The sequence below is a fragment of the Oncorhynchus mykiss genome, chromosome 17 (genome assembly GCF_057628025.1).
Source record: "Oncorhynchus mykiss isolate SJ-2025 chromosome 17, ASM5762802v1, whole genome shotgun sequence".
NCBI lineage: Eukaryota > Metazoa > Chordata > Actinopteri > Salmoniformes > Salmonidae > Oncorhynchus > Oncorhynchus mykiss.
The window spans coordinates 63,464,149-63,490,130 of record NC_143038.1 but is presented as its reverse complement, the minus strand read 5'-3'; the positions used below and the strand labels follow the sequence as shown (position 1 = coordinate 63,490,130).

Here is a 25,982-nt window from a genome sequence, read left to right as displayed (position 1 = left end):
TCCTTCTGGTCAACTCTTGGGTTGATTTTTCCACTGAGTTTCAGTTGGTTTTGGGTTGTCCCTTTCGGGTGCAGTCGATGGGACCCTCGTGGTAATCGCGTGGCACGTGTCCTCTTTTTTAGGCCCTCTACCTGCAGGCACCCCAGTCCGGAGGGAGGACCAGCCGGGCGGCAGACTTCAGCACTACGGCAGGGCCTGTGGAGTCAAAGGTGGGCCTACGGCCGAGGGGTGGCTACTGTAGCAAGGGGCTGGAGTCTAGGACCTGGGCTGAGGGGAGAATACTGTAGTAAGGGGCTGGGGTCTAAGACCTGGGCCGAGGGGAGGCTACTGTAGCAACTGGCTGGGACTTAGGCCAAGAGGAGACTACTTTAGCAACGGCTGGGCTCTGGGACCCTGGTTGAGGGGAGGTTACTGTATCAAGGGACTGCAGTTTGGGTTCTGGGGAGGCTACTGTAGCAAGGACCTAGGGTCTGGGACCTGGGGAGGCTGCTGTAGCAAGGAGCTGTCACCTGGGCCGAGGGAGGCTACTGAAGCAAGGGGCTGGGTTCTGGGACCTGGGGGAGGCTACTGAAGCAAGGAGCTGTGACCTGGGCCGAGGGAGGCTACTGAAGCAAGGGGCTGGGTTCTGGGACCTGGGGGAGGCTACTGAAGCAAGGAGCTGTGACCTGGGCCGAGGGAGGCTACTGAAGCAAGGGGCTGGGTTCTGGGACCACCTGGGGGAGGCTACTGAAGCAATGGGCTGGGTTCTGGGACCTGGGGAGGCTTCTGTAGCAAGGGGCTGGGTTCTGGGACCTGGGGGAGGCTACTGAAGCAATGGGCTGGGTTCTGGGACCTGGGGAGGCTACTGTAGCAAGGACCTGGGGTCTGGGACCTGGGGAGGCTGCTGTAGCAAGGAGCTGTCACCTGGGCCGAGGGAGGCTACTGAAGCAAGGGGCTGGGTTCTGGGACCTGGGGGAGGCTACTGAAGCAAGGAGCTGTGACCTGGGTCGAGGGAGGCTACTGAAGCAAGGGGCTGGGTTCTGGGACCTGGGGGAGGCTACTGAAGCAATGGGCTGGGTTCTGGGACCTGGGGAGGCTTCTGTAGCAAGGGGCTGGGTTCTGGGACCTGGGGGAGGCTACTGAAGCAATGGGCTGGGTTCTGGGACCTGGGGAGGCTTCTGTAGCAAGGGGCTGGGTTCTGGGACCTGGGGGAGGCTACTGAAGCAATAGGCTGGGTTCTGGGACCTGGGGAGGCTTCTGTAGCAAGGGGCTGGGGTCTGGGACCTGGGGAGGCTACTGTAGCAGGGGGCTGGGGTCTGGGACCTGGGACCTGGGTCAGGTGCCCATCTGGTGTCTGACAGGCCCTGTCATCATGTAGAGCCTGTTGACATCCAAAATGGACGCTGCTGATTATGATGTGGAAGAAATGGGGTCTAATCACATATTCTAAAATAAAATAAGCATTATTATTACCAGTCCTCAGGGGTACAGTAAGCTACTTGACACAAAGCAAATGTTGACACAAAGCCAATGCCGTCCTGGCTCATGGACTTCAGAGCCACTCTCCACATCTCTAACACTAGGAGCATGGTGGATTCGTTTTGGATCGCTCTCCTCATTTTTGCTCAAGCACTCCATTTTGCCAATAACTGACCTTATACACTTCATACTCCCTTGCTTAAAGCTAATACAGGTGTGTGAGTGTGTTTTACATAGATGTCTGGTTCAGCACACTAACACAGCATTTGACAGACCTGTGCTTAGAAACAAGGACACATATTTGTGTGCCAACCTTTATTGGGATGACTCATGTACTGGAGGCAGCTCTGCAGGGTAGTCACTAGCTGGCATAGCCACAAAGTCATACAATCTGATTTTAAACCTAACCATAACCTTAACCACACTGCTAACATTATGCCTAAACCTAACCTTAATTATGACCAAAAAGCAAATGCTTGTTCTAGGGCAAATGCTGACTTTGCAACCCACCCATCTAGTAAAAATCACTCAGCTCTGCCTCCAGGACAAGACTCATCCCAATAAACAACCTGCATTCCCTATATATCCTCCTTGTGTCTGTATTTCCCTGCAAAGGGTTGCGTTATGTAAAAAACAAATCCCTTGTAATACATAAATAAGGCCTGAATCAACTGTGTTCTCAATGGAAACAACAGAATAATTTATGTTTACATATTTAATTGTTTCTGTCCTCACTTTATCCCTACCTATATGTACTTATCTATCTCAATTACCTCGTATCCTTGTACATTGACTCGGTACTGGTACCCCGTGCATATAGCCAAGTTATCATCAACTCGGTACTGGTAACCTGTGTATATAGTGTAAAGATATCATTAGTTATTGTCTATTTATTTCATGTGTTATTATCTTTCAATTATTTTTCTATTATTCTCTCTACATTGTTGGGAAGGGCCCGTAAGTAAGCAAGTCACTATTAGTCTTGTTGTTTTACCAAGCATGTGACAAAAAACATTTGATTTGCTATCTATTACAGGAATATATCTTCCGTTTAGAGCCAGGCAAAGTGGATTCGGGGAAAGGCAAATGTCCTTACGACCCTAAACTCAACAGCGTCTCAGCTTTGATCAGTAAGTGCCTGTTCACCTCTTCTCTCTCAGGTCACTTGTTCCAATATTGGAAGAATTGAGTGTCTCTGTTATTGAAACAAAAGTATTGTTTCCCCGTCAAGCTATATTCCTCTTCCCCACAAAGAGTCTTTATGGTCAGTCCAACCCCTGTGGAATCAATGCACCACTGGCAAGTCACACTAGATCTTGCTCATTCAAAAACTTCTGCCTCTTTTAAAACCATTTTCTCTTCAATTGTAGTTACCCTGTGACGATGTAAAAAATCCAATTGTTATACTATTCTCATAATCATAAAATTATACTGAAAAGTGAATTGCTGTATTGAGAAGTATTCATCTATGTACTGCACAGTATATTTACTGTAATTTGTGGATAAAGGGAGTAGTATGTAAGTTCTCATATCAATAGGTGTTGACACCAGCTTGCAGACAGTTGGTCAGACTTAGCTGTTGACCTCTTCCTCTCTGGCATGGCTCCACTGACCTCCCAGCCACCCAGGGTGTGTGACACTTCGCATGACCCCGCTCTGTGACTTCCCATGTCATCCCACACCTAGAGCTGACCAGGGCGGAACTAACTAGCATCCACTTACTGTAGCGACTCAGCTGCTACATAACTGACCTACAACACAGCCAGTCATACCACAATAACGCAGATGCAAAACAAGGAATTATCCTCTTATACGGGGGCTTTCTATGTACCTCTCTTGACCCCAGTTTTTCTGCCATGTTTGGTCACCTTGCCAACCCACCCCAGTGTGAAGGGGTTCAATCTGATGGGATTATAGAAGGAAAATACTGTCTTGTCTTTCGGGAGATCTGTCAACACTCTAAACAGGTCCCATACTGGGGCAGCACCTGCTCACTCACACACTCAGCCACAAGCAACTGGTGGTGGGCATTTCCCAGGCCTCCACCCCACACTGCTTACCATGACCAGACCAGGGCCAAAGACTACATCCCCACATCCTTCCCCAGGTCCCCAGTGTCTGCCCTGGGATCTCCCTCCTCACTGTCCTGCCTGACCCTGGCCACCAGCTGGTTGGTTATGTGGAGGGGAGGGGTACCATGTGTTATTGTCCTACAGAAAACAGGGCCATATTCGTGATAGCAGTCACGAATCACCTATGGTTTACCTCCTGTCAACCGATAGATTTTTTACTTTCTATAACATTCCATTAATCTCTTTTTCTCTGATTGACAGATGGGGAGCTCTACGCTGGGGTCTACATTGACTTCATGGGGACAGATGCGTCCATCTTCCGTACTCTAGGGAAACAGACTGCCATGAGGACGGATCAATACAACTCCAAATGGTTAAATGGTAACGTCTCACGTCTCATCCTGACAGACATCATCTCTCTATGGCATTTGTCTTTATATTTCCATCAGGTATCAATTGATTCCTCAGTCTCTACATTCCTGTTCTGTCTCATAGCACCTCTGTGTGTCATACTGTTTATATGGTCTAAGCCTCTAGCTGTTTCAGCCATTAAAAAGTCAACAATACCTATCACATCAATACAGTAGGAAATGCTTTGTCACGTTTGTGCTGTAGCCAAGTCTTCTATGGTTCGTTGTCATGCCATACATGTCTGGTAGCATTTCATGTCTGGGATGTATGGCATAACAATTAATTACATTAGAGTTTGCAAGAGCATATTGGCTACCCAACCTCAAATACCTTGTACATTGATCTGCTACTAGACGCCCTGTGTACACATAAGTGCTGCTGGGTCGGTGTGTTTGGGAAGTCAGTGTGTTTGGTAAGTCAGTGTGTTTGGGAAGTCAGTGTGTTTGGGAAGTCAGTGTGTTTGGGAAGTCAGTGTGTTTGGGAAGTCAGTGTGTTTGGGAAGTCAGTGTGTTTGGGAAGTCAGTGTGTTTTGGAGGTCAGTGTGTTTGGGAAGTCAGTGTGTTTGGGAAGTCAGTGTGTTTGGGAAGTCAGTGTGTTTTGGAGGTCAGTGTGTTTGGGAAGTCAGTGTGTTTGGGAAGTCAGTGTGTTTGGGAAGTCAGTGTGTTTTGGAGGTCAGTGTTTTTGAGAGGAAAGTGTCACCATTGATTAGTAGGGCTGAGTCCACGGCAGGAGGTACTCCCCATCTCCGTCCTGTTCATCAGTCCCAAGGCCACACTATGTCGTCCTGATCCATCCTGCTTTCCCCATATGGGTTCATATATCCCACCCCCAACATGGTCTACCCCCCATATGGGTTCATATATCCCACCCCCAACATGGTCTACCCCCCATATGAGTCCATGTATCCCCCCCAACATGGTCTACCCCCCATATGGGTTCATATATCCCACCCCCAACATGGTCTACCCCCCATATGAGTCCATGTATCCCCCCCACCCCACACCCCACATGGTCAACCCCCCATATAAGTCTACCGTCCCGTAGCACTCACCTCCGTTATCATGAAGTGCTTTGAGAGGCTAGTCAAAGGCCACATTACCTCCTCTCTCCCGACACACTTGGCACTCAACAATTCACCTACCGCCTTGATTGATCCACAGACAACACAATCGCCATTGCACTGCACACTCTCCTCACCCACCTGGACAAAAGGGATGCATATTTGAAGATGCTATTCATAGACTTCAGCTCAGCCTTCAATACCATAGTGCCCTCTAAGCTCACCACAAAGCTCATGGCCCTGGGACTGAATTCCTCCCTATTCAATTTGGACCTGGACTTCCTGATGGGCCGCCATCAGGTGGTGAAGGTAAGCAACGTTACCTCCTCGACACTGATTATCTACACAGGGGCCCCACAAGTGTGTGTCCTCAGTCGCCTCCTGTACTCCCTATAAACCCACGACTGCATCAAGTTTTCTGATGACAGCAGTTGGCCTGATTACTAACAATGACCAGGCAACCTACAGGGAGGACGTATGCACTCTAACGGCATGGTGCCAGGAGCTGATTGTGGTCTTCAGGCGGAACCAGGCTGGGTCATCCCCATCCTCATCAATGGGGAGACGGTCAGAAACTTCAAGTTCCTCAACGTGCACATCTCTGAGAAGCTGGAATGGTCAACCCACACGGAGAATGTTGTGAAGAAGGCACAACAGCGACTCTTAAAACTCAGGATGCTGAATAAATTCTTCCTGTCCTTGAGGGCCCTCACAGTGTTCTACAGGAGCACCATTGAGAGCATACTGTTGGGCTGCATCACAGCCTGGTATTGCAACTGCACCACCGCGGACTGCAAGGTGCTACAGAGGGCGGTACACTGCCTAACGCACCATTGGGTACACTGCCTGCCCTACAGGACACCTACAACACCAGGTGTCGCAGGAAGGCCAAGAAGATAATCAGGGACCTCAGCCACCTGAGCAATGCCCTGTTCTCCCCGCTTCTCAGACGCGGACCTTACAGGAGCATCAGGGCAATAACTTGAAGACTGGCCAAAAGCTTCTACCCCCAGACCATCAGGCTGCTGAATAACCAATAGGCACCTGCTCCCCCTGTCTCCCTCCTGCCCCCAGACTTCCTACACTGCCCCACCCCCCCAATGGACATTTATCACTATTACAATGTAAATATGTATATATTATTATTTTTATTACTGTTTTTTCATTCACTTCTCACTTCCTCCCCTGCTGCTCCCCTTATGGGCATTCCCCAACAGATTCTTACCCTGCCCCCACCACCCAATGGTAATTTATCATTGCTACAATTGTAAATGTGTATATATTATTATTATTATTATCTAGATTTTTTCTCATTCACTTCTCTTTTCTTTTCTTATTTTAATTTGATTTAGACCTGTGCTGTTGGAGCCATCAGCATAAGATTTTCACTGTACCCAGTAGTTCCAGCTGCATCCCTGTGACTAATGAACTCATCTCTAACCTATTCTATGTACTCCCCCATCCCACCCCCCACATGGTCTGCCCCCATATGGGTTGTGTCTGTTGCAGCAGAGAGGACAGGATCAGTTTGATTTGTCCAGCAGTGCCCTATTCAGTGAGCTATCATGGGGAAGAGAGGTTGATGCCATATTGTGCTCATTCAGTGAGATTAATAAAACTGATTTGGAATGTAGTGACGTGTGCTCAGCTTGAGGCCTCAACTGACTCTCACTAGCATCTGTCTCGTCTTCAACTCTCTCTCTCTCTTTCTTTCTTTCTCTCTTTCTTTCTCTCTCTCTCTCTATCTCTCACTCTTGCTCTCTCTTTCTTTCTCTCTATTTTCAGATCCCATATTCATCAAGGCACACCTCATCCCAGACAGTGCTGAGAAGAATGATGACAAGCTGTACTTCTTCTTCCGGGAGAAGGCTTCAGAGATGGGCCAGAGTCCCATGGCCCAGTCCAGGATAGGCAGAATCTGTCTGGTAAGTGGCCACACTACCACATTATCTGCAAATGTTTTCTTACTGCAATTGTGAGGGTTTGTCTCATATTGTGACCTCTGAGCCTGCAAACCCAGTACCCTGCCACTCCTGATACTGAGACATCCCCAGAGTAGAGGGGTCTCCTTGGAAAATCCCCTTAAATCATCACTGCCCCCCACTTCCTCAACAGCCAATGAGGAGTCTAAGAAAACCAAACTAAATGGAATGCTTGTTGTCCCCTCTGTTGGAGTGGGAGAGTTTGCCTTTGGCCTCCAGTATATACACATAAACACAGATACACATAACACTCTCAGGGTAATGTTGATCTAATGATGTACGTATCCAGTGGCTGCAGTGACTCAGAACATTGTTTACCCTTAGAGGGGGTCAGAGGGTAACCCTGTGCTGTGTGCAAACCTTCCCCCTCTTGCTGCACGTCTCATATGGGACCGTTGGGACATTGGTCCTGTCTGTCTCTGGATCCTAAGTCACTGTCCTATAAATCAAATCAATGTATTTATAAAGCCCTTTTTACATCAGCAGATGTCACAAAGTGCTTATACAGAAACCCAGCCTAAAAACCCAAACAGCAAGCAATGCAGATGTAGAAGCACGGTGGCTAGGAAAACCTCCCTAGAAAGGCAGGAACCTAAGAAGAAACCTAGAGAGGAACCAGGTTGTGAGGGGTGACCAGTCCTCTTCTGGCTGTGCCGGATGCTGATTTTTAAGAGTACATGGCCATTAAGGACAAATTCTCTGATGACGCTCACTGGAAATAACACTACTGTCGTAGATACAGTATACACACAATACATGGTAGAAAGAGTGCTCATGTTGATACAATTTCAGAGTACATAACATTTTTTTGTTGGAGCTACAAAACAATGAAATATTCTAACCTTTGCATGATGTTCAGTAGCATATTACTCCAATATAAATTGTTGCAAATATAGGATTCTATGATTTTTAACTTGGACATTTCATGATGAAGACGTTTCGTAATGTTTTGCAAGGATTACTGGGCTGTGAGTAATTTTCCCTGGGCATCACCTCCCTCCCCACCTCTCTGTAGGGGCAGGCGTCTGTCCACAACAGATGGGGTGGACCGACTGACCCACAGATCTGATGTTTTCACTCTCAACTTCTCTGTAAGCTAGTATTGGCTGCTAGTTGTCTGTATCAAACAGCTGTTGGTTTGAATCTGTGGACCGGTCCACTTGTTGTGTTTGTCTCCCCCTGCAGAATGATGATGGTGGACACTGCTGTCTGGTCAACAAGTGGAGCACTTTCCTGAAGGCCAGACTCATCTGCTCTGTGCCTGGGGTGGACGGCATAGAGACCCACTTCGATGAACTCCGTAAGTAGGCATCATTTCCCAACAGTGGTGCACCTAGTTGTTATGTTCTTACAGTAACTTCACAATGCTCCTCAAGCGTTGTCCTACCCTCAACTGTTAGACACTGAACATAGTCTGCTCCACTCCACCTAAAAGAGACAGTGTGTAAAAGGACCAACCATCAGTTCAGAACCCACTCTCTGTCATCTTTCTGTAGTATCTCTGTAACATCTGAGTTCTTCTGAACTGTTCCAAACTGCACTAATGCACATTACGCACTGCAGATTTTTTATTTTTTTTAAACAACACTGTCAACAGTTTAATTAAATATGTTTGGTTGTGAAAACATGTTACTATCAATGTTCCTGAACAGATTTCACTTGGTTTCGCAAACTAAGCACTGGGTAGCTGCAGGAACAGGGTTGGAGAGCCCATGGCATACAGAGTTTGGGCGGTATGGAGCTAGAGGCTTTCTACTGCTACTATATTTATTTCTCAGATGCTAAGCACATTGCTCCGCTGTAAAACCAGAGAAGCCTACCTGGCAGAAATGAAAAGGGAACCAAAGGAAAGCGCTGAATACAACAGTACCTTACCGTGAAATGCTTACTGACAAGCCCTTAACCAACAATGCAGAGTTAGAGTTAAGAAGAAATGTATAAAAATAGGTCCTGGATGGCAGGAAGCTTGGACCCAGTGATGTACTATTTGATATGGATGACATCGTTTTACCCCGACCCCTGTTCCTACCTATCTGATGATGGCCATTTTAAATCAAAACAAATTTCAAATATTAGTAAAGGCGAGATTGAATTGAAAATAGTCTGATGGATGAGAATGTTATCACTTAATGAGAGAACAGCATGTGCAGCCTGAGGCAAGAAACAGAGCGAAAGTGTATTTTATTAGACTTTTTCAAATCATCAATATAGTGGCATCATGTGTTTTGTCATATGTCATATATCATATTTTTTGATTTATAAGACATTCCAAGGTTTGTATTATTCTCAACTAAAGTTGTCAAATTACTCTAAATCTAGAGTATAAGATCTGTTTTAAATTATCACTTTTACACTCAACATAGCCACCTCACATGCGCACTCGCTCAGGAATGGGAAAAATATCCTTTCTATTTTATTCAAATAAGTTAAATTACATTGAACAAAAATATAAATGCAACATACAACAATTTCAAAGATTTTACTTAGTTACAGTTCATATAAGGAAATCAGTCAATTTAAATAAATGAATCTCAAAATATATGTATATACAGGTACAGTTGAAGTTGGAAGTTTACATACACCTTAGCCAAATACATCTAAACTCAGTATTTCACAATTCCTGACAATTAATCCTACTAAAGATTCCCTGTCTTTGGTCAGTTAGGATCCCCACTTTATTTTATGAATGTGAAATGTCAGAATAATAGTAGAGATAATGGTTTATTTTAGCTTTTATTTATTTCATCACATTCCCAGTGGGTCAGAAGTTTACATATTCTCAATTAGTATTTGATAGCATTGTCTTTAAATTGTTTAACTTGGGTCAAACGTTTTGGGTAGTATTCCACAAGCTTCCCACAATAAGTTAGGTGAATGTTGGCCCATTCCTCCTGACAGAGCCGGTGTAACTGAGTCAGGTTGGTAGGCCTCCTTGCTCGCACACGCTTTTTCAGTTCTGCCCACAAATCTTCTATAGGATTGAAGTCAGGGCTTTGCGATGGCCAATACAATACCTTGACTTTGTTGTCCTTAAGCCATTTTGCCACAACTTTGGAAGTATGCATGGGGTCATTGTCCATTTGGAAGACCCATTTGTGACCAACCTTTAACTTCCTGACTGATGTCTTGAGATGTTCCTTCAATATATCCACATAATTTTCTCACCTTATGATGCCATCTATTTTGTGAAGTGCACCAGTCCCTACTGCTGCAAAGCACCCCCACAACATGATGCTCCCACCCCAGTGCTTCACGAATGGGATGGTGTTCTTCGGCTTGCAAGCTTCCCCCTTTTTCCTCCAAACATCACGATGGTCATTATGGCCAAACAGTCTATTTTTGTTTCATCAGACCAGAGGACATTTCTCCAAAAAGTACGATCTTTGTCCCCATGTGCAGCTGCAAACCATAGTCTGGCTTTTTTATGGCGGTTTTGGAGCAGTGTTTTCTTCCTTGCTGAGCGGCCTTTCAGGTTATGTCGATATAGGACTTGTTTTACTATGGACATAGATACCTTTGTACCTGTTTCCTCCAGCATCTTCACAAGGTCCTTTGCTGTTGTTCTGGGATTGATTTGCACCTTTCGCACCAAAGTGCCTTCATCTCTAGGAGACAGAATGTGTCTCCTTCCTGAGCGGTATGAAGGTTGCGTGGTCCCAGTGATGGTTGCCTCTGTACGCCTATGTAGATATTCCATGAAAAATCTGCCGTTTCCAGCTACAATGGTCCTTTACAACATTAACAATGTCTACACAGTATTTCTGATTATTTTATGTTATTTTAATGGACAAAAAACAAGGACATTTCTAAGTGACCCCACACTTGAATGGTAGTGCATATCTGAAATATCACATTTACATAAGGATTCACACCCTTTACTCAGTACCATGTTGAAGCACCTTTGGGAGCGATTACAGCCTTGAGTCTTCTTGAGTATGACGCTACAAGCATGGCACACCTGTATTTGGGGAGTTTATCCTATTCTTCGCTGCAGATCCTCTCAAGCTCTGTCAGGTTAGATGACACACGTCACTGCACAGCTATTTTCAGGTCTTTCCAGAGATGTTCGATTGGGTTCAAGTCCGGGCTCTGGCTGGGCGACTCCAGGACATTCAGAGACTTGTACCAAAGCCAATCCTGCATTGTCTTGGCCGTGTGCTTAGGGTTGTTGTCTTGTTGAAAGGTGAAACTTTGCTCCAGTCTGAGGTCCTGAGCACTCTGGAGCATGTTTTCATCAAGGATCTCTCTGTTTGCTCCGTTCATCTTTCCCTCAATCCTGACTAGTCTCTGAGTCCCTGCTGCTGAAAAACTTTCCCGCAGCATGATGCTGCCACCACCATGCTTCACCGTAGGGATGGTGCCAGGTTTCCTCCAGATGTGACACTTACCATTCAGGCCAAAGAGTTCAAGCTTGGTTTCATCAGACCAGAGAATCTTGTTTCTCATGAGAGTTTTTAGGTGCCTTTTGGCAAACTCCAGGGGCTGTAATGTGTGGTTTTTGTTCTGACATACACTTTCATCTGTGGGACCTTATACAGACAGGTGTGTGCCTTTCCAAATCATGTCCAATCAATTGAATATACCACAGGTGGACTCCAATCAAGTTGAAGAAACATCTCAAAGATCATCAGTGGAAACAGGATGCAGCTGAGCTCAACTTAGTGTCATAGCAAATGGTCTGAATACTTAGTATGTAAATAATGTATTTTTTTGTTTTATTTGTAATACATTTGCAAAAATGTCTAAAAATCTGTTTTTCGCTTTGTCATTATGGGGTATTGTGTGTAGATTGATAAGGGGAAATATTTAATCCATCTTAGCATAAGGCTGTAACGTAAGAAAATGTGGAAAAAGTTAAGGGCTTTGAATTCTTTCTGAATGCACTGTGTATATACAGTGCCTTGCGAAAGTATTCGGCCCCCTTGAACTTTGCAACCTTTTGCCACATTTCAGGCTTCAAACATAAAGATATAAAACTGTATTTTTTTGTGAAGAATCAACAACAAGTGGTGCACAATCATGAAGTGGAACGACATTTATTGGATTTTTCAAACTTTTTTAACAAATCAAAAGCTGAAAAATTGGGCGTGCAAAATGATTCAGCCCCCTTAAGTTAATACTTTGTAGCGCCACCTTTTGCTGCGATTACAGCTGTAAGTCGCTTGGGGTATGTCTCTATCAGTTTTGCACATCGAGAGACTGAAATTTTTTCCCATTCCTCCTTGCAAAACAGCTCGAGCTCAGTGAGGTTGGATGGAGAGCATTTGTGAACAGCAGTTTTCAGTTCTTTCCACATATTCTCGATTGGATTCAGGTCTGGACTTTGACTTGGCCATTCTAACACCTGGATATGTTTATTTTTGAACCATTCCATTGTAGATTTTGCTTTATGTTTTGGATCATTGTCTTGTTGGAAGACAAATCTCCGTCCCAGTCTCAGGTCTTTTGCAGACTCCATCAGGTTTTCTTCCAGAATGGTCCTGTATTTGGCTCCATCCATCTTCCCATCAATTTTAACCATCTTCCCTGTCCCTGCTGAAGAAAAGCAGGCCCAAACCATGATGCTGCCACCACCATGTTTGACAGTGGGGATGGTGTGTTCAAGGTGATGAGCTGTGTTGCTTTTACGCCAAACATAACGTTTTGAATTGTTGCCAAAAAGTTCAATTTTGGTTTCATCTGACCAGAGCACCTTCTTCCACATGTTTGGTGTGTCTCCGAGGTGGCTTGTGGCAAACTTTAAACAACACTTTTTATGGATATCTTTAAGAAATGGCTTTCTTCTTGCCACTCTTCCATAAAGGCCAGATTTGTGCAATATACGACTGATTGTTGTCCTATGGACAGAGTCTCCCACCTCAGCTGTAGATCTCTGCAGTTCATCCAGAGTGATCATGGGCTTCTTGGCTGCATCTCTGATCAGTCTTCTCCTTGAATGAGCTGAAAGTTTAGAGGGACGGCCAGGTCCTGGTAGATTTGCAGTGGTCTGATACTCCTTCCATTTCAATATTATTGCTTGCACAGTGCTCCTTGGGATGTTTAAAGCTTGGGAAATCTTTTTGTATCCAAATCCGGCTTTAAACTTCTTCACAACGGTATCTCGGACCTGCCTGGTGTGTTCCTTGTTCTTCATGATGCTCTCTGCCCTTTTAACGGACCTCTGAGACTATCACAGTGCAGGTGCATTTATACAGAGACTTGATTACACACAGGTGGATTGTATTTATCATCACTAGTCATTTAGGTCAACATTGGATCATTCAGAGATCCTCACTGAACTTCTGGAGAGAGTTTGCTGCACTGAAAGTAAAGGGGCTGAATAATTTTGCACGCCCAATTTTTCAGTTTTTGATTTGTTAAAAAAGTTTGAAATATCCAATAAATGTCGTTCCACTTCATGATTGTGTCCCACTTGTTGTTGATTCTTCACAAAAAAAACAGTTTAATATCTTTATGTTTGAAGCCTGAAATGTGGCAAAAGGTCGCAAAGTTCAAGGGGGCCGAATACTTTCGCAAGGCACTGTATATATGGATTTCACATGACTTGGAATACAAATATGCATCTGTTGGTCACAGATATCTTTCAAAAAAAAGGTAGGGGTGTGTATCAGAAAACCAGTCAGTATCTGGTGTGTCCACCATTTGCCTCATGCAGCGTTACACATCTCCTTTGCATAGAGTTGATCAGGCTGTTGATTTTGGACTGTGGAATGTTATCCTACTCATCTTCAATGGCTGTGTGAAGTTGCTAGATATTGGTGGAAACTGGAACGTGCTATCATACACGTGAATCCAGAGCATCCCAAACATGCTCAATGGGTGACATGTCTGGTGAATATGAATGCCATGGAAAAACTGTGACATTTTCAGCTTCCAGTAATTGCGTACAGATCCTTGTGACATGGGGCTATGCATTATCATGCTGAAACATGAGGTGATGGTGGCAGATGAATGGCACAACAATGGGCCTCTGGATCTCATCATGGTATCTCTGTCCATTCAAATTGCCATCGATAAAATGCAATTGTGTTTGTTGTCCGTAGCATATGTTCATAGCTTATACCATAACCCCACTGCCACCATGGGGCACCCTGTTCACAACGTCGACATCAGTAAACTGCTCGCCCACACAACGCCATACAAACTGTCTGCCATCTCCCTGGTACAGTTGAAACCAGGATTCATCCGTGGAGAGCACAATTCTTCAGCGTGCCAGTGGCCATTGAAGGTGAGTATTTGCCCACTGAAGTCGGTTACGACCCTGGTGAGAACGACGAGCTCGCACATGAGCTTCCCTGAGATGGTTTCTGACAGTTTGTGCAGAAATTCTTCGGTTGTGCAAACCCACAGATTCATCAGCTGTCCGGGTGGCTGGTCTCAGACAATCCCGTAAGGTGAAGAAGCCAGATGCGGAGGTCCTGGGCTGGTGTGGTTACACGTGGTCTGCGGTTGTGAGGCCGGTTGGACGTACTGACAAATACTCTGAAACAACGTTGAAGGTGGCTTATAGTAGAGAAATGAACATTAAATTCTCTGGCAACAGCTCTGGTGGACAGTCCTGCAGTCACCATGCCAATTTCACGCTCGCTCAAAACTTCAGACATCTGTGGCATTGTGTTGTGTGACAAAACTGCACATTTTGAGTGTCCTTTTAATTGTACCCAGCACATGGTGCACCTGTGTAATGATCATGCTGTTTAAGCAGCTTCTTGATATGCCACACCTGTCAGATGGATGGATTATCTTGGCAAAGGAGAAATGCTCACTAATAGGGATATAAACAAATTTGTGCACATTATTGCACATAGAACATTTTAGAGAAATAAGCTTTTTATGAAAGATTTCTGGGATCTTTCATTTCAGATCATGAAACATGGGACCAACACTTTACATATTGCTTTTATATTTTTGTTCAGTTTATATTATTCTTTCTATAAAATTATATAATATAAAATAATGGCATGAAATGTATAAACATATATTGTCCGCTAAATGATCTAGATTATGGATTTATTGTGATGTTGTGTATATTAAATTGATATATTAGACTTTTTTTAAATGTTGATGTTCCCAAGACGTGTATCAGCGGCTTGTATGCTGGAGGCCTGGAGAAGCTAAACGTTCTTCTGATGGTTAACGGTCAATTACCATGAGACGGGCAGTCATTTGTTTGATTTTTACCGTCTGACAAAATGTCGTGATTGAGAGCCTAGCTGGTAGAGAGTGAAAGCATCAATGTGACGCCATGACCCGGCGAATAGAAAACAAGAGTGTATATGGATCTGCTGACAGATTCCACATGCACCACCATAGCCAAGCACAGATTCCTCACACACAGTAACTCTTCCATTGTGTTTTCACTGAAATCAAATCAAATTTAATTGGTTTATATACACATATTTAGCTGATGTTATTGCGGGTGTAGCGAAATGCCATCTCTTCAGCTCTGCTCTCTGGTATAGTTTTGGTTTAGCGCAAAAAGGAAATCAGCAATGAGTTGATGACTGTTACAATGTTGTTTGATTAATTATTCTGCAAGGTACAGAATGTCCGTCTGTACCAATGGGTCTGTACACGTTCTGCACCTGTAAAGCAACACAGATGGGAATTCTGAGGAAGGTACTGCAGTGGTTAAGATATCGCTGTCCCACCCAGCTGTGGACATCAACATCACTCCTGTATGATAAGCAGATCTGGGATCAGGTTGCCTTAATAAGACAACAGTGGAAGTGCTGAGAGTAGAGGTGTGTGTAGGTGTCTAGGGACGACTGGTAATGAGGCGCAGGGCTTTAAGGTCTCTGGATCAGTCAGGCGAGCACCCTGCAGGGTTAGAGGGATCATCCCTGCCTGTCACTCACATCTCTGATGACTGATAGCTCACCATCTAAGGAAAACATCAGTGAAATGCACTGTGTTGAGGAAGTCTGACTCTGAGGAGTCTCCTTGAAATTATCATGAAAACTAGTTATTAGTGGGACATATTTCATTAGCGGTCCAATGCAATCACAATAACTGATGTGATTTTGTTTTATTGCAGGTCATTTATTTTTACTGCTGCCATCAATCATTACTTGATTGTGTTTGTTATATATTAGGCCTGTAGCCTAGTGGAGGCTCATTTCAGCCTTAGGCTGAGGGCTGTGAACGACCAGTTGTTTTGATACAGCATGACTACCCAAACCACACACTTATGTTCAGCAGTACTCAACTCTTACTCAATGTCCATGTCTATTTTTCTTACTTCTCTCGTCTTCCGTCAATGTCATCACCTCTTTAACAGTCCCTCCTGCAGGTCAATAGGTTTCCCTCAGTCTGAGAGCAGTCTGGGACACACTCAGTGAGGTCATACTAGGCTTGTCACTGCTGAACGTACAGCTATCCATCACACGTGACGGATGTCTAAAGTCTCTATCATAAAGATGGAATCCGCAGTAGAGGGGAACAGTGCCACTGACCACCCCACAACCGTTGTTTGTTTTTTTGCAGTACATATTGTGCTCTTCTATCGCACATGCAATGATGTCAGAGGGGAAAAACAGTGTTGGTTGTTTGCAATAACGTCTTTATTGTTGTAACATTGCAAGCGGACGTGGCAGTTTCACTGTAAGGATTACAGTTTAATGGTGGAGCCCAAAAGAGCCATCTGAGGGGGGCTGAGAGGGGGTGGTGAAAGGAGGGCTGAGAGGGGGGCTGAGAGGGGCTTTCAAACAATTAAGGAGCAAGAACAAATATAGCGATTCTAATGATAAGCCTAACCGTCTTCTGGTAGATTTAAAGGCTTTCCCAAAAACCTTCTCAATAAAATGTTAACTAGCTACAAAGTAGTTTATGTCTACCTGGCAGAATGATATCATGATTATTTCCAGCAATCCAGTGGCCATTTTATTTTGTTACTCCATTCTCATGTGCTACAGAAACACTGCAACCAAACAACAGTGCTAGGTGAGTGTACTACCGGAGTACTGCTAACAAAACAACAGGGCTAGGTGAGTGTACTACCGGAGTACTGCTAACCAAACAACAGGGCTAGGTGAGTGTACTACAGGAGCACTTCTAACCAAACAACAGGGCTAGGTGAGTGTACTACAGGAGCACTGCTAACCAAACAACAGGGCAAGGTGAGTGTACTACAGGAGCACTGCTAACCAAACAACAGGGCTAGATGAGTGTACTACAGGAGCACTGCTAACCAAACAACAGGGCTAGGTGAGTGTACTCCAGGAGTACTGCTAACCAAACAACAGGGCTAGGTGAGTGTACTACAGGAGCACTGCTAACCAAACAACAGGGCTAGGTGAGTGTACTACAGGAGCACTGCTAACCAAACAACAGGGCTAGGTGAGTGTACTACAGGAGCACTGCTAACCAAACAACAGGGCTAGGTGAGTGTACTACAGGAGCACTGCTAACCAAACAACAGTGCTAGGTGAGTGTACTACACGAGCACTGCTAACCAAACAACAGGGCTAGGTGAGTGTACTACAGGAGCACTGCTAACCAAACAACAGGGCTAGGTGGTTGTACTACAGAAACGCTGCTAACCAAACAACAGGGCTAGGTGAGTGTACTACACGAGCACTGCTAACCAAACAACAGGGCTAGGTGGTTGTACTACAGAAACGCTGCTAACCAAACAACAGGGCTAGGTGGTCGTACTACAGAAACACTGTGAAACAAAACAACAATGCTAGGTGGCTGTACTTCAGAAACACTGCGAAACAAAACAACAATGCTAGGTGGTTGTACTACAGAAACACTGAGAAACAAAACAACAATGCTGGGTGGTTGTACTACAGAAACGCTGCTAACAAAACAACAATGCTGGGTGGCTGTACTTCAGAAACACTGCGAAACAAAACAACATTGCTGGGTGGCTGTACTACAGAAACACTGCGAAACAAAACAACAATGCTGGGTGGCTGTACTACAGAAACACTGCTAACAAAACAACAATACTGGGTGGTTGTACTACAGAAACACTGCTAACCAAACAACAGTGCTAGGTGGCTGTACTACAGAAACACTGCTAACCAAACAACAGTGCTAGGTGGCTGTACTTCAGAAACACTGCGAAACAAAACAACAATGCTAGGTGGCTGTACTTCAGAAACACTGCTAACAAAACAACAATACTGGGTGGTTCTACTACAGAAACACTGCTAACCAAACAACAGTGCTAGGTGGCTGTACTTCAGAAACACTGCGAAACAAAACAACAATGCTAGGTGGCTGTACTTCAGAAACACTGCTAACAAAACAACAATACTGGGTGGTTGTACTACAGAAACACTGCTAACCAAACAACAGTGCTAGGTGGCTGTCCCCAGGGTAGAGACCATATACTTTTGTAATGCTTTGCAGTCTGACGGGTCCCCAGGGTAGAGGCCATATACTTTTGTAATGCTTTGCAGTCAGACGGGTCCCCAGGGTAGAGACCATATACTTTTGTAATGCTTTGCAGTCAGACGGGTCCCCAGGGTAGAGACCATATACTTTTGTAATGCTTTGCAGTCAGACGGGTCCCCAGGGTAGAGACCATACACCATCTTTTGGTAATGCAGTCATTACAGTCATCAGACCCTATGTCTCTCTGTTTATCCACCATGACCATTCAGAAGAGACTTTTGTGAATGCACATTGTCACATTTATCTACTGTAACATATAAAACTTGTCTCAGCCCAATTTTCGCTAGTTTCATCAGAAACTATTATTTCTCTGAGAGTGAGGCGGATATATAGCATTTTGTAAAAATAAAAAACGAAACATGATTAGTGATCGATTTTAAACAAATACATGTCTGTCATTGAACATGCCATGATTAGATAGTGAAAAAACACACCAATCTCTTTCATAATTTCTTTAAACAATAAAAGCTCATTCACCAGTATTTCTGAAAATTGATAAATAGCGTTTTGGAATGAAACTCCAACTATTGAAGATCATTATGCTGCATTCGTTTTCTTCATGATATAAATGGTCATTGTAAAATCAGCATAAGGCAAAATTCAAGGTTATTGGTTATCCTTAATAAAACTATACATGCACATTGACAAAAATGAAAATACACACAATAACACCAGTTCTCTCATAGTTATGATATTTTGTCATCCTCATTCTCTAGCATTAACAACAGAGCATTATTTTTGCAGGCACACTACTGACCTTAGAAACTCCTCAAGGAGTCCAGAATAAAAATAAATAAATAAAAACAAAAAGTTCCAGAATAAAAGAAAATGATGCAACTTGTTCCACATTTGATTGAAGTTCTCTGTCTGTAGCCAGGAGGGGTGTCAAACTGGCGTCTGATGTTTTATGAATGTCTCTCCTGTTAGCCAAAAGTTCATTCCCGTTCTTGTTTGCGGCCATTACCTGTCATTCTCATGTCCTGGCAATAAAAAACGTATTTTTACACACTCATGAATGTCAAAGAAACTCAGTTACAGCTTTTCTAAGAGGCTAAGAATCTCTCTTTACAAAAATAAGGAGTGGTGGGTCAAAGCGGATTGGTTTATTCTTCGGGCAAACAATCTTAATGCATGATAAACTCAAAATAACGTTTCATTCTACGACTTGACTCTTCATCCAGTGACATTTGGTGAGTGTGTGCATGGAGAGAGCTGCTGTTTGGTTGTTTGAGGGTTTTTTCATTTCAACTTGATATTTGCTGAGAGATTTATCTGAAAGGGTAGAGTCAGGGTGTGGAGCTGCTTTATATATATATATATATATACACAAGGCTCGATATCGAGTAACGTCTGGCTTCATAAATGCCCATGACAGTGGTCCAGAGTTATACATGGAGAGTATAATGTTTCATGCATCCTCTAATCATTAGACATTCATAGTTATTGAACTTTCCAATGACTTGTGACTGTGGGCTAACACGTCCAATCTACTCTCCCTGTCCCCCTCACTTTTCTCTCAATGGAAAACCTTTACCCAGGAATTGTGTTTCCAACAAGGGGCTGAAGTGTTATACTTCTCAACTGAGGTAGTCGACTCAAAATTGATTAACATTTTCCCCTTTATTGTTTTTCCTTTCACTTTTAACTCATTAAACCACTGGAGGATACAGGGTCCCGTTACCTCAGCTCTGACAGTCATGGGCAGCATATGGCTCCCGTTAAAGTCTTGTTACACCACAGATCTCAATTTTTTTACCTTCCCCCTCTGAGATGCAGGAATCAGTGTCTAATCTGGAAGGGTTCTGATTCAGGACCCCATTATGGCCAGAAACACGGCTAACAAACCTAACCACCGCTGTGCTGTCCAATCCAAAAGGTCTTCTCCTTGAACCCGCCTCCTGTCCTGTGTCAATACCGGAAGTAGAAACTGTCCGTACATCACGCTTTGAATTAGCTCTGGTTGCTCAGGAATCCCAGTTAGAATAATAGATCCCCCGCTTAGCTAAGAGAGACAGAAGAGAATAGACACCATCCTTCCATGTTTATCTCAGATTAACAGTGTTTTACCAGAGTCCTTCATACTGCTATAGTATTGTGATTGTGAAAGAATGTTTGCAGTACCACTTTTAGCAATATGTAATTATCTTTGTGTCTAACAGGGGACGTGTACATCCAGCCAACTCAAGACACAAAGAATCCTGTCATCTACGGAGTGTTCTCAGTTTCAGGGTGAGCCACTGATTGACTGTCTTATTTGTCTCAGTTAATTCAACCACATCATTACCACTGTCATTACCGCTGTAGCTGTCTCATTGAAGAACAATACAACCCCTTTCAGCTTTCACTCAATCAGATCTCCTCAGCAGACCTGTAGAAAATATGAAGGCAGTGGTTCAGATGTTTGGTTCCCTCCCGTGGTTTCCCGTCTCCCATCCATATTCATTCTGCCCGAAGGCACCTGTGTAACACGTTCTGTTATTGAAACAGCCTATTCCACACAGTCTGCTCTGCACACTACAAAGGCAGAAGAGGAAGTCAGTCCGTAGCACAGAGGGGAAGGGGTCTCCAGTGAGAGACTTAACCTGTGTTCCCACATGGCTGGGCTTTGATAACAAGCCATCATTCAGCACAGCATTAGGATTCAAGGAAACGGCTCGCAGCTCCTGCCCCCACATATGCAACAGTAGATTTTGTGTGGAGGATACACACACAGAGAGTTCGCTCTCACACTCACACACCCAGTCATAATAAATATGCTGGTATGTGTGTCTGTGAGAGAAGTGCTCTGTAATTGTTTCCCCGTCTCACCCAAGGCCTCTATGCTAACTCGCCACAGTTATCATCCCCCTTGAAGCCCAATTGATTAAAACTACTGTAGTGCTAATGATAGGCCCCTCGACAGAATGTACTAATATAGTAATATACTGTACACCCAGCACACCACAGGACAGCACACACAACCACAGCACACCACACCCCTCCACAGCACAACACACCCCAGCACAGCATACCCCATCAAAGCACACACTACCACAGCACAGCACAGCCCACCCCATCACAGCACACCCTACCACACCACAGCACACCCTACCACAGCATAGCACACCCCACCACAGCACACCCTACCACACCACAGCACACTCTACCACAGCATAGCACACCCCATCACAGCACACCCTACCACACCACAGCACACCCTACCACAGCACAGCACAACACACCACAGCACACCATGCAACAGCACACCACACCCCACCACAGCACAGCACATCACAGCACACACCACAGCACACCTCACCACACCCCACCACAGCGCACCACACCCCACCCACCACAGCGTAACCCACCACACCACAGCACACCCCACCACACCCCACCCCACCGCAGCCCACACCACCACACCACAGCACACCCCACCACACCACACCCCACCCTACCACAGCACACCCCACCACACCCCACCACAGCCCAGCACAGCACACCCAACCACAGCACAGCACACCCCACCACAGCACAGCCCACCACAGCACACCACAACACAGCACACCCCACCACAGCACACCCCACCACACCACACCACACCACAGCACACCCCACCACAGCCCACCACAGCACATCACAACACAGCACACCACACCACAGCACACCCTACCACAGCACACCACACCACAGCACACCCCACCACACCACAGCGCACTCCACCACATCACAGCACACCCCACCACAGCACACCACACCACAGCACACCCCACCACAGCACACCCCACCACAGCACACCACACCACAGCGCACTCCACCACACCACAGCACACCCCACCACAGCACACCACACCACACCCCACCACACCACAGCACACCCCACCACAGCACACCACAGCACAGCCCACCACAGTACACCCTACCACAGCACACCCCACCACAGCACACCCCAACCACCACAACACAGCACACCCCACCACATGACAGCACGGCACACCAACCACAATGCACCCCACCACAGTACACCCCACCACACCACAGCACGCCCCACCACAGCACACCCTACCACACCACAGCACACCCCACCACAGCGTGGGAGTGCTGTGGTGTGCCGTGCCGTGCCGTGCTTTCATGTGTTGTGCTCTGATGGGGTGTGATGTGGTGTAGTAGGGTGTGCTGTGGTGTGCTGTGGTGGGGTGTGCTGTGGTGTAGTAGGGTGTGCTGTGGTGTGCTGTGGTGGGGTGTGCTTTGCTCTTGTGGGGTGTGCTGTGGTGTGGTGTGCTTTGCTCTGGTGGGGTGTGCTGTGGTGTGGTGTGCTTTGCTCTGGTGGGGTGTGCTGTGGTGTACTTTGCTCTGGTGTGGTGTGCTGTGGTGTGCTGTGCTGTGGTGGGGTGTGGTGGGATGTGGTGTGGTGGGATGTGGTGTGCTGTGGTGGGATGTGGTGTGCTGTGGTGGGGTGTGCTGTGGTGGGGTGTGCTGTGGTGGGGTGTGCTGTGCTGTGGTGGGGTGTGCTATGGTGTGCTTTGCTCTGGTGGGGTGTGCTGTGGTGGGGTGTGCTGTGGGGTGTGCTTTGCTCTGGTGGGGTGTGCTGTGCTGTGGTGGGGTGTGCTGTGGTGGGGTTTGCTGTGCTGTTGTGGGGTGTGCTGTGCTGTGCTGTGGTGGAGTGTGCTGTGATGTGGTGGGGTGTGCTGTGGTGTGCTGTGCTATGGTGGGGTGTGCTGTGGTGGTGTGTGCTGTGCTGTGCTGCTGTCTCTCTGATGTTTAGCTTGGCTGTGTGTGGATCTTTGATTGGGAGTGTGTCAGACAGCTTGTCTGTGGTTGAGAGTGTTTGTGCGTCATCATAGTGTTGGAGTATGCCTGCCTTATGTCTATGAGAGAACATGTGATGCGAGGGAGAATGTAGCTAATTTCTCAGAAAGTGAGTCGTAATCCCATGTCTCCTAAAGCTGTTCCCTTTAGTGTTTCTGAGCCTCCTCATCCCTTTACCTCTCCCTTCCAGATCCGTGTTTAAGGGCTCAGCAGTGTGTGTCTACTCCATGGCTGACATCCGTCAGGTCTTTAATGGACCCTATGCTCACAAGGAGGGGCCCAACTACCAGTGGATGGCCTACACTGGGAAGATCCCCTACCCTCGGCCTGGGACGGTGAGTGACGTGCTGAGGGTGATAAACAAACACACATATTCATTAATTCAATAAATGACCACATTTAACATGGCTGGTTCTGCTCTCTTTCTAAACCCAGTGTCCCGGAGGTACGTTCACCCCCAACATGAAGTCCACTAAGGATTACCCAGACGAGGTGATTAACTTCATGCGGAACCACCCCACCATGTACAACACTGTGTACCCAATACACAAGCGCCCCCTGGTGGTCCGGAACAACGTGGACTATGAGTTTACCACCATCACCGTGGACCAGGTGGCTGCTGCCGATGGGAGCTATGAGGTCCTATTCCTGGGGACAGGTCAGTGCGCTGAGTCCCTGCCTGCTGATTGATTTGATAGTCTTGTTATTGTAAGTGTGTGTTCACAACTGTGATAGATTCAGAAAAAAAAACTATAATTTGGGGAAAGTATTTTGTTAGAATTTTGGTCAAAGTGCTTGTCTTCTCAAAGACGAAAGAACACAGTCTACAGTACTATTTTTATGGAAAGGGTGGAGTTACTGTAATTTGTTTGAATGTACGGTAATACTACCCTGGTCATCGTCTGGCAGTACTTCACACAGCATGTCCCTATGGCCGTAAATTATGGTGTGGATCAGATGGTGGGAGCTGGAAGACCCTACAGTTGATGACTGTACTGTGCTCACTCAGCCTGGTGATGAATGGCTCCTGTAGACCACTGTACAAGACCGGGGGGATCCTCCTATACTCCTATTCCCCTATCTTCCTCATGACATTTGAGTAGAGTAGAACCTGATCCTCTGAGTCTAGAGTAGGGTAGAGGTTAACCTGATCACTCCTCTGGATCTGGTCTGGAGTAGAGGTTAATCTGATCACTCCTCTGGGTCTGCTCTGGAGTAGAGGTTAACATGATCACTCCTCTGGATCTGGTCTGGAGTAGAGATTAACCTGATCACTCCTCAGGGTCTGGTCATGAGTAGAGGTTAACATGATCACTCCTCTGGGTCTGGTCTGGAGTAGAGGTTAACATAATCACTCCCCTGGGTCTGGTCTGGAGTAGAGGTTAACATGATCACTCCTAGAGGTTAACCTGATCACTCCTCTGGGTCTTCAGACAGGGGGACGGTTCAGAAGGTAATTGTCCTGCCCAGAGATGACCTGCAGACTGAAGAGCTGGTGCTAGAGGAGGTGGAGGTGTTCAGGGTGAGTCTCTCTTTCTCTCTTCTCCTGTTCTTCCTCTCTCTCCCCCTACATTTCCCTCTCTTTCTCTTTCATGTTCTCGCTCTCTCCTTATTTTACCTCTCTCTCTCAGTAGTATCTTTCCATTTTTGTCAACTCATTCCTCATGTAAGAAACATTTATTCTGTAGGACATCGTTCCAACTTTTATTCTTCTCTTATTAAGATCGGCTTCTATCCCTTACATTTCAGGTGCCAACTCCCATAACCACCATGAAGATTTCCTCCAAAAGGGTAAGTTTAACATTCCACAGTCTGATGGTTCAGTGCACACACATTCAGAATTGTCTTCCTATAAAATATCACATAAATCACTGCAGAGCTTAAACAGTGAATGCTGAAGTCTGGATGATGCTACGCCGACATTTTCCAATTGGTCTCTATTCCTCCCTACAGCAACAGCTGTATGTGGGCTCAGTGTTGGGTGTGACCCACCTGGCCCTCCATCGCTGTGACGTGTACGGTGAGGTGTGTGCTGACTGCTGCCTGGCCCGGGACCCCTACTGCGCCTGGGACGGAAAGTCCTGTACCCGCTACTCCGCCTCGCAGAAGAGGTGAGTACCAACAGAGTGTGTGTGTGTGTCTTTGTCTGTGTGTTGCTCATGTTTAGGGTCAGGAACCTTTGCCAAATGCCAATACAATGTTCTCTCAACATTGTCTCTACACACCCCTCTTTAATTATATTTTGACATTTACTGCAGACTTGCAGTTTGTAGAACGTTTTGTAGTTAACCTCTTTATTTTTGGGGAATGTTGATCTGACCCCTCTAGGCGCAGCCGTCGACAGGATGTAAAGTATGGCAACCCAATCCGCCAGTGCAGAGGCTATAACTCCAATGGTGAGCTGACAAGAACACTCTAACGTACCTCAAATAGACACTCTAACAGCACTGAGGTTACCATTCAGTGTGACAGCAGCAGTATCCAATAACATCACATGTGTATAATATTGTGAAAGGGGAATGTAATTTTGACAGAGGACATGATTTTGTCAATTCCACTACTGTGCTACTTCACTAACTGTTGAGCAGTAATTGACTGATTTGGTCTGAGGAAATATACATGCATGATGCTTATGCTTTGCTGCAGCCAATAAGAACACGCTGGAGATGGTGCAGTATGGGGTGGAGGGCAGCACTACGTTCCTGGAGTGTCAGGCCAGGTCCCCTCATGTGTCTCTCAAATGGCACCTGCAGAGGGAGAACAGCGACAGGAAGAAAGAGGTGAGTCAGGAACTCTCATCCCACT

At 45.7% G+C, this 25,982-nt stretch overlaps 1 protein-coding gene across 4 annotated transcripts in view; it reads left to right on the top strand.

The window, feature by feature from the left end:
• Nucleotides 1-25,982, top strand: part of LOC110494673 (semaphorin-3F) — a 109,909-nt gene that overhangs the window by 80,215 nt on the left and 3,712 nt on the right. For 2 of the 4 annotated variants that reach the window (XM_021569947.3, XM_090206285.1), the window contains exons 6-18: nucleotides 123-209; nucleotides 2,495-2,588; nucleotides 3,792-3,911; nucleotides 6,787-6,926; nucleotides 8,169-8,283; nucleotides 20,549-20,618; nucleotides 23,368-23,512; nucleotides 23,613-23,835; nucleotides 24,611-24,699; nucleotides 24,927-24,968; nucleotides 25,131-25,288; nucleotides 25,506-25,573; nucleotides 25,824-25,957. In XM_021569947.3, the coding sequence (XP_021425622.1) occupies nucleotides 123-209; nucleotides 2,495-2,588; nucleotides 3,792-3,911; nucleotides 6,787-6,926; nucleotides 8,169-8,283; nucleotides 20,549-20,618; nucleotides 23,368-23,512; nucleotides 23,613-23,835; nucleotides 24,611-24,699; nucleotides 24,927-24,968; nucleotides 25,131-25,288; nucleotides 25,506-25,573; nucleotides 25,824-25,957 (1,485 nt within the window). The remainder of the gene's footprint in view (nucleotides 1-122; nucleotides 210-2,494; nucleotides 2,589-3,791; nucleotides 3,912-6,786; nucleotides 6,927-8,168; nucleotides 8,284-20,548; nucleotides 20,619-23,367; nucleotides 23,513-23,612; nucleotides 23,836-24,610; nucleotides 24,700-24,926; nucleotides 24,969-25,130; nucleotides 25,289-25,505; nucleotides 25,574-25,823; nucleotides 25,958-25,982) is intronic. The other 2 variants (XM_021569949.3, XM_090206286.1) reach the window with 1 other exon arrangement.